We start from the raw sequence: 13,058 nt of genomic DNA on the forward strand, positions 1-13,058 counted from the left end.
GTACCTGGTTTGTAAGGGAAGGGTACCTGGTTTGTAAGGGAAGGGTACCTGGTTTGTAAGGGAAGGGTACCTGGTTTGTAAGGGAAGGGTACCTGGTTTGTAGGGGTCATATCGGGTGTCCTGCCAGTCCACCTCGTCCTCAGAGCTCTCACTGTCCTCATAAGGATGAACCTTCAGGTAGTTCTCAAAAGAGATGGAAACTGCGTGCACACGCACGCACGCACGCACACACACACACACACACACACACACACACACACACACACACACACACACACACACACACACACACACACACACACACACACACACACACACACACACACACACACACACACACACACACACACACACACACACACACACACACACACACACACACAGAGTTGACCATTATAGATCTTTAACTCTTGACAGTGTAAGATTTTACACTCTCAAGAGTGAAATTGTTGTTAAACATGTGCATTACTTAACACCTTTTGGTGTTTTAACTAAGCATTATGTTATACTTTAGCTATTGAAAAATAGCAGACCTACAAGCTCTAGCTCTAGCGCGCTACGAGCTTGTAGGTCTGCTAATTTTGAAAAATCGTAAAAATGCAGCACAAATCAGGCCTAAAAGGGTTAAACTATGGCCTGCTTGCCCCCCCCGTCCTCACCCTTGCTGTCTCCGTTAAGCTTCTTCTCCTCCAGACGCAGCTGGGTGTCGAACTCGCGGTCAAACTCCATCTGCAGCATCTGGGCCATCATGAGGTCACTGTCCGTCTCTGGTTCTGTGTCGCACGACAACAACACGTCTACACTGGTACTGAGGAGAGGAGGGGGGGAGGAGAGGGTCATACGTTATACACAGGCCCGCACATAAGTGGTGCGCCAGTGCGCATGCATCGTCAAAATGATTGCAGATTGATCAAAGGAGATCAGCCGGGGGAATCGGAGCAGCAGGGGGGCGGTATTGCAGTCGCTGCACCGCACTGTTGTGACGAAAAGAGAGCCGAGCCAGAAAGCAAAGCTCTCCGTCTACCGAGCAATCTTCGTTCCTACACTCTCACCACCACCGAGTAGCGCGCTACGAGCTTGTTGGTCTGCTATTTTTGAAAAATCAAAGAACGACTGACATAGAAACATAGCTTTTTCAGAAAACTGTCATTTTCAAACTGACATTTTTAGAATCTGATCTCAGGTCAGAATGGGTTAAGATGGATGGATGACATTCAGTGATCAGTATGATCAACATTGAACATTCTATAAGGACGTCTTACTTAGACAGTGCTTCCAGGTCGTGGTTACTTACTTAGACAGTGCTTCCAGGTCGTGGTTACTTACTTAGACAGTGCTTCCAGGTCGTGGTTACTTACTTAGACAGTGCTTCCAGGTCGTGGTTACTTACTTAGACAGTGCTTCCAGGTCGTGGTTACTTACTTAGACAGTGCTTCCAGGTCGTAGTTACTTACTTAGACAGTGCTTCCAGGTCGTGGTTACTTACTTAGACAGTGCTTCCAGGTCGTGGTTACTTACTTAGACAGTGCTTCCAGGTCGTAGTTCTCATCATCTAGTTGCTTGGCGAGCTCTTCACTCATCACATCAGTCAGAGAGCAGGTGGCGGTCTGCACGGGACGCCCCCATGGGCTCTGAAACACACACACACACACACACACACACACACACACACACATTACATACACACACACACAGTGTCACAAAGGCTCCACCTAGAGGTAAATCATGGGATCTACAAACCTACAAAGTGTTCATCATCATCATGAATCAACTAGTAATCACCAGATCAATCATTTATTGCGATAAAAATACTTTATTCAATGTCAGTGTTAAATAGCTCTATATTGTGAATCAACAAATCATTGCTACAGTGTGATTAAAAAAGTATCACCGCATGGAAAGTATTAATATAGAAAGTAGCTCATAATAGCATGACTGAGTTTTATGACGCAAACACTTCTGCAGATAGAAATGTATACATCAAGTTTCTTAAAACTTCAGGGCAAGTTGGAACACCGACACTTACAAACATATGGCTAGCAATGGAGCTTCTTGGAGCCCCTAGCAGCAGCCTCATACTATCTTTTTTGTGTCTTTGTGGGATTAAAGTCACACACTGAGGAGGTGTTTGTTCGGCCTCTTCTTGAAGGCGTGAACACTGATAGATGTTTGAGACAAAAAAGGACTCCTGCACATCCAAAAAGACCCGTAGGAGGTGCAAGTCTAGTTAGCAGGCATAGACATCAAAAAAGGGAAAAACCTTCCAAGGAAGGGACTGCACACTCCAGGGAACAGAGACGGACAACTTACTGCATCAAACGTATTTATTAGCACGACGCGTTTCGCCGTGAGCTTCGTCAGGTGCTACACTGATAGATGTTTATACGCCACCTTGAGTTTTCTCATGCTTATACCGACAGCACCAATGAGCAGTATAGAGGGTATGCGCATGCTTAAAGTGAATGGCACATCAAGTGCCAAAGCAACATGCAAAGTGAGTTTAACATTGTTTAACGTCGTCTAAATGCAATCAGATATGACTTCTCTGTTTGGATGCATGGGCTGTTACGGCCAGAAAGTCGTTTTTTGACACTCAGTACTAGGGCCTTCGTGCATAACTTCTGGGTTTGATGATGATGTCACGCAGCTTTATACGTTGTCTAAAAATGTCCCTGTCATCAGAGGTCATCTGAAATAACATGTCCCAGGTACACATACTCATTACACACACTGATACTATTACCAGCAAGATAGAAGTCTGGGAAGATTGATTGACTGTCTCTGGTTCTGACAATCATAATCTTACTCTTCATAGCATTATATATAATATAAAAATCAGCACCATACTGCGTACATATTCTCAGGAGCTGTTGGGAGACCAGCACTGTATGGGCTGAAGATGACCAAATCATCTGCGTACATAAGGCCAGATCACCCACCTTACATCCCGTAACAGAAGCATTTGACCCATTTAGACCTGGGAACGATTCAACAAATGTCTTCTAAATCCTGACAGTTTTCTGAAAAACCATATCCATATCAGTCGTTCTCAAACATTTGTGTCAAGGACCCCCAAGATTATATGTACTGTATTTGGCCGCCGACCCCCATCTGAAAATATGTTGTTCCAGGGACGCCCCCCCCCCCCCAGAAGCAAAGCGAAGCAAAAACGTTCGCTCTGAAAGAATATAATTATATTAAAAGATTTGTGCCACATTTTCACGATTTTTCAAGCTTGTAGCGCGCCACTCGGTGGCGCGTGGCGCACTATGAGCTTGTAGATCTGCTTAGCCCAGAATGGGTTAAACACAAAGATAAATCGTTCATATATAAATTGAATAAAATCGGGGATAGAATTCCCCCCTGACTGACAGTTAGATACATGGAAGGGAGTAGAGGTTACATTTCCCCACTTCACCCTCATTTTCTGATGTGCATACTATTACCAATACACCAATATTCTAACCAGATAACTGGGGACCCCACTTTTGGACAATTTTATGAATAGCTTCTCATGATCAATACGGTCAAAGGCTCTGGAGTCTGGACGCATCAATAAAACACATGAACATAGTGGAACTGTGCTCGTAATCCAGAAAGGTCAGTGCCAAGTTTTTTTCTTGAAACCAAATCTCCATCACTTTGGACATGACAGCTGTTTACTTCAGCTTCCCCACTTTATCCTTTAGAACTGGAACAAGCACAATTGTCTGGGAGCAGTGGAGCACTCCATGTATCGGTAATCCTGTATAGCACATGGCCACCAGAAGGCAAAGTTTACCACTAGCAAATTCACTACAAGAATAAGAACCATTTATTTATTCACATGATTTAACAGTGAAAATCCTTCAAATTTGTATCCATTACTCTGAGAGTTGCCACTGCTCTAGTTAAATCAGTTCCCAAACGTTTGCATGTCAAGGACCCCTAAATTGACACTATATTAGCCTGCAGACCCCCATTTGAAAGGATATGCCAGGGAGGGACCCCCATTAGAGACCCCCAGTTTGACATGCATTAGTCTACGACGTCACCCCCATTTAATGGCATTGATATCTCTGGGACCCCAAATTTAAATTGTAAAATCAATGTTAATGCGTTTAATTCTGAGTGTACATACAGACCCATAAGGGTCCATTTGGTTCCAAACTATCATTTAGCTGGGGACCCGCTGGAACTGCCTCGAGGGCCCCTGGGGGTCCCCGGACCCCACTTTGGGAACCACTGAGTTAAATGACCACTGGGCCCATGGCATGTCCAGACATGTCATGGGCCATCTACTCAGTGTAATCACATTCTTACATGTATTTATTCCTATTCCTAATCTAAACGTTAGTGAATTTAACATGACATTACACTCACCCGCGGTGCGTCGCTAATCACTTCCACTGGCTCCATGATAACACGCAGACGTTACTTATATATAAAACTGGTAAACAATGCGACACGTTATCTATGCGACACGTACGCCTGTACAACAACAACAACAACAGTAAGGTATTAAATGGTGATATTAAACAAGTGCTAAGGTATTAAGTGGTGTTTAAATAGAGGTAGACACGGTTCTAAATGGTAGCACTATATACAACAACAACACAAGCTTTAGAAGCTATGTGCTAACTGCTAGCTGCTGCTAACAGCTGTCGTCTTTTCCGGAACAACACCGTTCAGTTCGTTGGGTTTCAAAATAAAAGTAATATGGATATTATAAAATTTATAAATAAATAAATATTCCTCATACATGGCATTATTGTCTCCACCACCAGGCCGAAGGTATGGGGAGAGAGTATGTTTTGTTACAACTTGTTATAATCAAAAATTAAAATGAATCTCCTTTGGGAAATTGGGAATCTTTTTTGATTTATCCAAGGCCTTTGACCAGTCAAGTATGCGAATACCATATTAGCCTATGGCACAGTGCAGGGCACACACACACATGCACACACGCACACACACACACACACACACACACACACACACACACACACACACACACACACACACACACACACACACACACACACACGATATATATATATATATATATATATATATATATTAGGGCTGTCAATCGATTAAAATATTTAATCCGATTAATCGCATGATTGTCCATAGTTAACTGTGATTAATCGCAAATTAATCGCATATTTTGTATACGTTCTAAATATACCTTAAATCAGTGGTTCATATCAAGGCCCATTATGTATTCTGCATTTGAGACACGGACCACCATTTGATGATATTTAGCCTTCCAGACCCAAACTAAAGAACTGTATTGATGTTGGCCAATGGTACCATTACGAGAGATAACAGGCCATGTTGATCAAAACAGCATGTTTTCTAAGTTTTCTAATTGTGTAGACTCACTGGGAGAGAGAGAGAGGGGGAGAGAGGCGGGGCTCACTGACTGCCTGCATTCACATGCATGCGTCTCTCAACCATTCTGTCAAACTTCACAGTGCGTTAATTGCGCATTAAAAAAATTAGTGCCGTTAAAAGGATTGTGAGTTAACTAGTTAATAGTGCGTTAACTTTGACAGCCCTAATATATATATATATATATATATTATATATGTATATATATATATATATATATATATATATATATATATATATAAATAAAGCTGGTATTGAGATCTCACAAGTTGCTTCTGTTAAATGCTTTGTAGTAGTCTGTGCGGGGCCAAATTAGCCATTGGGCCAGTGGGGCCGTGGCCCAGGGGCCCTTGGCTCTCAGATGGGGTCCTTCGGGGAAATTGGACCGCGCGGTAGTACTGGGTTTGAGGCCCTTCATTGGCCGATGATTTTGTTAAATTTAGGTCAAAAAGATGATATAAAACATGTAGGGCTGTATTTTGCGTGTCTTAAGTACCAGGTCTTATTCCCTAACTTGAGTAAACTAAAGACCTGGAGGCGTGATCAATGCTCTTTGCATTGATCACGCCTCCAGGTCTTTAGTTTACTCAAGTTAGGGAATAAGACCTGGTACTTAAGACACGCAAAATACAGCCCTATAGACTCTAAACTTCACCCTTCATGGTAAAGTTTGTATCAAATACAGAGGTATTTGACTTGAGACATTCTTATAACTATCCTCAATGAGTTCATACTGTACAATCATGATATGCATTCATGTTTAAAGTAAACACACTTATAGCTACACATGCACACGCACTGACGCACGCAATGCGCACACAAATCATTGCCATACATTCTCTAACATAGGCTCATCGATTACTTTATTGTTTCGTTCTCTTGTCTATCCCCTGCATGTTTACTTTTCTTTTGTAGTAGCTTTGGTATCCTTGTAATCACGTATGTGAACCATGTTGGCTATGTCATTACCATGTAATTGGTAATCAGATTTAACCATGCATGTCAACTATATGTTGACAAATGTGTCCATTGCAACAGTAATCATGTAATTTGTAATCATAATATAATTATGCATGCAAACTTTTGGCTTATTGCCATTTGTAATTGTGCATGTATGTATAGGGTACTGGGGTAGGCTATACTATATTAGGCCTAATGCATTTACTGAGTTAATATGGGTATATCATATATGACCATGCCCTGTATAAAGTGTGCTAAATATATCAATGAAGCTATCTATATTAATTGGGGGGAAAAAGGTTGAAATACTGCAACACAATGTTATACAATATGGGGGTCGTGCTTTATCTCTCTTTAGCTATAAGGCAGAGGGTGGGCAACTTTGGGCCACTATATTTCCACATTCACAGGGGCCACATTGTATATTACTGACGGAGCAAAAATAGACGCAATTTTTTGCTATATTATTGTCTCCACCAGGCCGAAGGCATGGGGGGAGACACTCCGTCCTTCCGTCCGTGTGTCCGTCCGTCCGTCCTTCCGTCCGTCCGTTATCAGCTAATCTCCGGCGCCGTTGGTCCGATCCATGCCAAACTTTGCACACACACTCCCTGGATGCCAACGATGAACCTCTGCCCCAAATATTCCTCAACGGCCTCTTATAGCGCCACCATGAGGCCGATTTAGGCAAAACACATTTCTGTAGATTACTCGTACACATTTTATCCATACATCACACAATTACTATACACTATCTCCATAGTCATGTGATCAACACGGAGCGGCACCATTTCCCATCTTCCATCCTGATTGGCTAAGATTGGCTTCCAAAGCTCACACGATTGGTCCGTTTCGAAAAAATGCCACAAACACAGTGTGCAATTTCCGTGAAATTATACACGCACATTTCCAGTAGGCCGATGACGACATGCCACAATTTCTTTACCCCAAATCAGCCTCACGGTAGTGCTATACCAGGCCAATTCCTGTTATATAACTGCATCGATCTATATACAACTTATGTATGCACACTCCCTAGAGGCCATGGAAAAACATTGTCTCTGCATCCCTCCACATCTGCCGGTTATAGCGCCACCATGAGACCGATTTCTGCAAAACACATTGCTTATGTTAGTCGCACAGATTTCATCCGAATCTCACGCAAATCGGTCCACATGATCTCTGTAGTCATGTGATCAAGACGAGTGTTAGGTTTTTTCTGTGGTTTTGTGGGTGATGGTCCTTAGCCCTTTGACCTTTTATCTTATTGCCCTGTGCCCCACTCATGTCGGCTCCATTGTGTAGATATTATTACTTCACGCTGTTTCAGCGTCTAGTTAGTAAGAATTGTTTTGGTTTTCCGATTACACTGTCTGCCTCGCTCTGTGAGACTGCATGTTATTCTGGCCTTGACAGCCGGGCTCTGACAATTTATCCTTAAAGCCGGGTGCCATAGCAACGCCAGCCGCCTCCGTGCTTTCCCGGCCAGTGACTTGATTTAGGAACTACAGGTCATTCAAGACTACATATCCCATTACAATGATTAGGAAGCTCCTCGATCTGCCACGTCTATTTTGTACGCTGTTCTCCATTTTGATTAAAAAAGGATAATCCATTTTGGGACGGGAGGAGAGACAATTTTTGACAGGCCCTGCGGGGCCTGTCGAATATGATTGTAAATATTATGCTGTATGTGAATCCTTTTCTTTCTCTCATGAATCAATTAATATAAAATATGGCTAAAACCTCACTCTGAATTGGACTTCCCTTCTGTGGTGGACTCAGGTAAACATTTTGGTATTTAAAAGGTAATTCTCTTAAAGTATTTTTTTTTATATTGGCTATTCACTTAAAGTATCCTGGTTAAAGCTAAGCTAAGTATATATTGTAATTTGATTACTTCTAAAAGTATTTCTGGAGTACCGGAGGTCCCAGTATCATAGCTCTCGCTGTCGAAGCTATATATAGTATCTATTTGTATACAGTCCTTGTTATCATAATACATATCTAATGGATTTTTATATCCCTCATCTATTAAAAGTCATTGTTGGATATAAATCCAACAACGAGTCTGTTGGATTTCTCAGATTCTACACTGATTGGCTTACACACTATCTCTATAGTCATGTGTTCAAGTCCGATATATCATTTTCCATCCTAATTGGCTAACATTGGCTTTCAATGTTTGCAGGATTGGCCCGTTTTGAACAAAAAGCCTTAATTCATCCAATTGCCATCCAAGGCAAGAAGAAATGGCACCCTTTTCACATTGGCCTATTATAGCGCCACCAGGAGGCCACAACCTGACCTGCCCTGGTGGAGACCTGTGCACTTTATCTAGTTTCAAATGCATTTATATGTTAACTTTATATAACCTATATAGGCTATAACTAAATACAAATACATTGGTCATAAAAAAGACAATAGCATTAATACCTCCCGAGGGGCGTGACATCCCCCCTTTAAGTGGGGGCCGCCATGTTGCTCATGTATGAGCTATAAGGGTCCTCAATGGCCTAAAGATGCCGAAGAGACCCCTGTTTGAACTATTCATATAGTTTTTGAGTGGTGCAACCACTCCTACATCCAGGAATGTCCGTATCATGTATCCGTCAAGAGCACGAGTGGTGTGCGCATGAAATTGGAACGACAGAAGTATGTGACATGGCTGCCACCTGCTGGACGCAAATCCAACTGCTGACTGTCTAGGTTCATTGATATCCATAAAAAGCAGAGAGAGAGAGAGAGAGAGAGAGAGAGAGAGAGAGAGAGAGAGGGAGAGAGAGGGAGGAGGGGGGGAGAGGGGAGTTGCACCACTCGGTTCACACAGGTGTGATTTTTTGTATACGTTGCACTTGCACAATGAATGTTACACATTCATTTAAATGTATACTATAATTTCTCAGTAGGCTATGTGTGTGTGTGTGTGTGTGTGTGTGTGTGTGTGTGTGTGTGTGTGTGTGTGTGTGTGTGTGTGTGTGTGTGTGTGTGTGTGTGTGTGTGTGTGTGTGTGTGTGTGTGTGTGTGTGTGAGAGAGAGAGAGAGAGAGAGAGAGAGAGAGATGAAGGTGAGTTACTCGGAAAGGACACTGGTGTGGGTGTATAGTATACTGGAGAGAGGCGGAGAGGGGGGTGCATGCACTGCCGTGTGTGTGTGTGTGTGTGTGTGTGTGTGTGTGTGTGTGTGTGTGTGTGTGTGTGTGTGTGTGTGCGTGTGCGTGTGCGTGTGCGCGCACGCGCATGCGTGTAGTCTTCTTCGCGCCCACCCCCGGTCACTGCGCGTGTGCGCAGCAGCCTATAAACGCGAGCCAGCCTGCCAGGCAGACTATATACCTTCGTCGGCGTGTCGTGTGTGCGCACGAGCGTGAACGCGCACGACCGTCGTTAATACACAGAGAGAGAGAGAGAGAGAGAGAGGGGGAGAGAGAGTCAGAGAGACGTTTGACGGCGGAAACACACAGACGGATATCGTTCAGGGTTTTTTTTTAACGTCCTATCGTCGTTCACTTCTCAGTCCCACACGCGCGCGCACACACACACACACACACACACACACACACACACACACACACACACACACACACACACACACACACACACACACATCCATCCATCCATCCATGCATCAGTGATGGTGTGACTGTGTGATCATCCAGCTGGCAGTGTGCAGTGATAACGGACCGATGGCCTCATCCTCCTTGTGCTCCGTCACAACAAACCACCAGCAGCAGCAGCAGCAGCATCAGGACCATCGCGGCCGGCGGTTATACCTTATTCATGCCCGGAGGAGCGCCTGACGGCCGCCATCCAAGCAGCACAGCATCGATGGTAGCTGACTATATAGCTATATAGGCTATCTACTGACTGCAAGGGCGTGACGACACTGACGGCTGTGAGTAATATCTACCATATTGTATTATGTGTGGTCGCCGTGTGGGGTTTAAATAAATAAATAAATAAATAAATAAATAAATAAATAAATAAATAAATAAATAAATAAATAAATAAATAAATAAATAAATAAATAAATAAATAAATAAATAAATAAATAAATAGTAGCCGATCTACAAGCTCACACATCATGAAGTCACTATGCATCGCAACGTGCAGCTGCATGTGCAGCTTTTATAGATCTCGATCTGCTTCATTTCATGGGACAAAGAAGAAGAAAAAAACGTAATACAATGAGAAATGAGGAAAAAGAGAAAAGGGGAAATATCTCCTGATTCACTGTCGTTCTCTCATGGAGCAGACTTAGGAGAAGCAGATCGTCCTGTCCTGTCCTCTCTCTCTCTCTCTCTCTCTCTCTCTCTCTCTCTCTCTGACGCAATTAATCTGACAGACAGATGGGGTGTGTGGGAGGGGGGCATGGGGGTGGGGGTTCTGGTGAAAGGATGGAGGGAGGCCCCCCTGCTATGCCTTATACATCCTAGTATACGGTTCAATTATTCAAGGCAAAGTGGACGAAGGGACGAGCCCACATGAGGGCCTGTCCGCTATTGGGGCTTATTTTGGACACAGTGTTGCTGTATTTAGAGGGGGGGGGGGAGGGGGGCGTTATAGCCAAAAATAGCCAAATCTACAAGCTCGGTTTTGGTCCGAGTGAGCAATGAGGCGACAACATGCAGTTTGCTATAGGCCTAGAGACAGAGAGAGAGAGGGGGAAGGGGGGTGGGGGGGTTTAAATATGTTAGCTAAAGCGTGTGTCATGATTACTAGCTGTGGTTTTTGGACATAGTGTGACTGTACTTAGCTGCTTAAACGGTGTGTGTCATCTCTAGGGCTGCGAGGGGACATGATGACTGCACTATAGAGGACAGTCTGGGGTTATATGGGGCTTAAAATATATCTGCAGGCCTCCTCCTAGCTGATGCCGCTTATATGTGGGCTACCTTAGGTCTATATCTGTGGCGATCCCTCTGGGAATTAGCATGTGGTCCAGTTTATGTGAGCTATATATACCTATATACCTGTGAGGAGTTTTGAATGATTGAAATACTGTAGCCTACACAGTCAAAGTCTATAAAAGGATAACAACAAAAATCCCCAGGGGGGGCTTGAGTTGCTTCCATTGTGGTATACTATAATCTATCTATCAGATGCACCAAGTCTCTGTGTGTACGTAATATATATACGTCTGTAATCCACGCAACTCGAGAAACGTTCGCCCTGCACGGTCTTCAAATCCAACACACGTGTCGAGTCGGTCGGACCCACGGTTGTCCAGAACCGCCACAAAAGGCCTCTGCCCGGGCTCTGGACAAGGGCCCCCTGCCCAGGCTCCATATATGGAGCTGGCCTGTTCTGACATCACAAATATGTTCTGACATTTGCATATAGACTCCATATTTGGGCATGGCTGACAAAGAACTCCATATATGGGCATCAAATGGACACAGACATAATAACTGGGTGGGGCATGCATTTCCAACTTGCATCGTTCCAAGTAGGCCAGTGCCCAATGGGCACCCCTACAATACAATACAATACAATACAATACAATACAATACAATACAATACAATACAATACAATACAATACAATACAATACATCCTACTGGGCATATGTAGGGATGGGGGTCGTTCATTTGTATTGATAACAAGCACATTATCAATCAGGCTTATCGAGCCGGCTTCTTATCGAGCCCACTATCGAGCATTTTCAATGTTTTTATGGAAAGACAGGAGACAATAACTTCTGAACAGAACCAGTATCTTTTACTAGGGCCTTCAAATACAGCACTTTTCTAACATACGGAAGGCAATTGACCTTTTTACCAATACAATAATATTAAAGAAACTGTTAACTGCATGGATAATATGTGTATCGTCACTAAAAGCATAATGTTGTTTACCCGGACAGCGGTTGGCAGGTATCAATACACTTTTAGACCGACGTTTGAGCCAGCGGGAGATTTATTTATTTCTTGTCTTGATTGTTTAAACATGACGTCATGGGCTGCTATATGCTCGATAACAGGCTTGATAAGTCCAACAGCTTATTGATAACGGGTAAGCTTGTTATCAGATTTTTTTTGGATCGGTTCTCAAGCTCCATCCTTAATAGCATGTGGTCCAGTTTATGTGGGCTAATGATAATTTAGTCTTGCATAGCCAGATCCCACATAGTCTCCGAATGTTATATAATATATATATATTATATATAAAGTCTGGAACTACACCTCCCTAAATCCAAGTATAAGGAAAGAAAGGCGTCTACTTCCGCTTTATCGCTTATTCATGACAGAGCTTCCGTTGCTCCAGACTGTATGAGGGAAGCATTTGAAAATTGCGAGAGGAAACAGTCTGGCAACGCAGACTAATGATAATTAGACTCATTTCATCCCTCGAGGGGGGGGGGGGGGGCGACCTCCGTTTTCAGCCTCCCCCAATGCAGCTGCGGAGCTCAGGCGGAAGTTAAGTGCATGTGTCTTTGCTCAGGGGCACCTCAACACATTGCCGTCTGCTGCTCACTCTATACCCGTTCAGCTACAGGCCTGCATGCGCTCTCTGGAATAGGATTTGGTCCCATATTAGCCTATACACAGTGGTGTTCATTTTGATCATAGTCATAGTCATATATCCTATATCTTTTGGACATATTTTAGTCACCTGAAATGTTTTCGTTTCAAGTATACTTTTAAAGTTTTAATTGACTAAATATCATGACATTTTAGTCAACTAAATATACAGTTCATTTGGTCGACTAAAATGTGTTTCTGCC

General features: G+C 43.3%; 1 protein-coding gene across 1 annotated transcript in view; it reads right to left on the reverse strand.

The window, feature by feature from the left end:
• riok3 (RIO kinase 3 (yeast)) overlaps positions 1-4,650 on the reverse strand; it is an 18,110-nt gene extending 13,460 nt beyond the window's left edge. Inside the window, exons 1-4 of the mRNA XM_083777831.1 lie at positions 4,363-4,650; positions 1,519-1,631; positions 660-808; positions 93-200 (exon numbers count right to left, since the gene is read on the reverse strand). Of these exons, the coding sequence (XP_083633957.1) occupies positions 93-200; positions 660-808; positions 1,519-1,631; positions 4,363-4,398 (406 nt within the window). The 5' untranslated portion in view covers positions 4,399-4,650. The remainder of the gene's footprint in view (positions 1-92; positions 201-659; positions 809-1,518; positions 1,632-4,362) is intronic.
• Positions 4,651-13,058: the final 8,408 nt, after the last annotated feature.

This window comes from Protomyctophum parallelum, assembly GCF_964188405.1.
Source record: "Protomyctophum parallelum genome assembly, chromosome: 12".
Classification (NCBI taxonomy): Eukaryota; Metazoa; Chordata; class Actinopteri; order Myctophiformes; family Myctophidae; genus Protomyctophum; species Protomyctophum parallelum.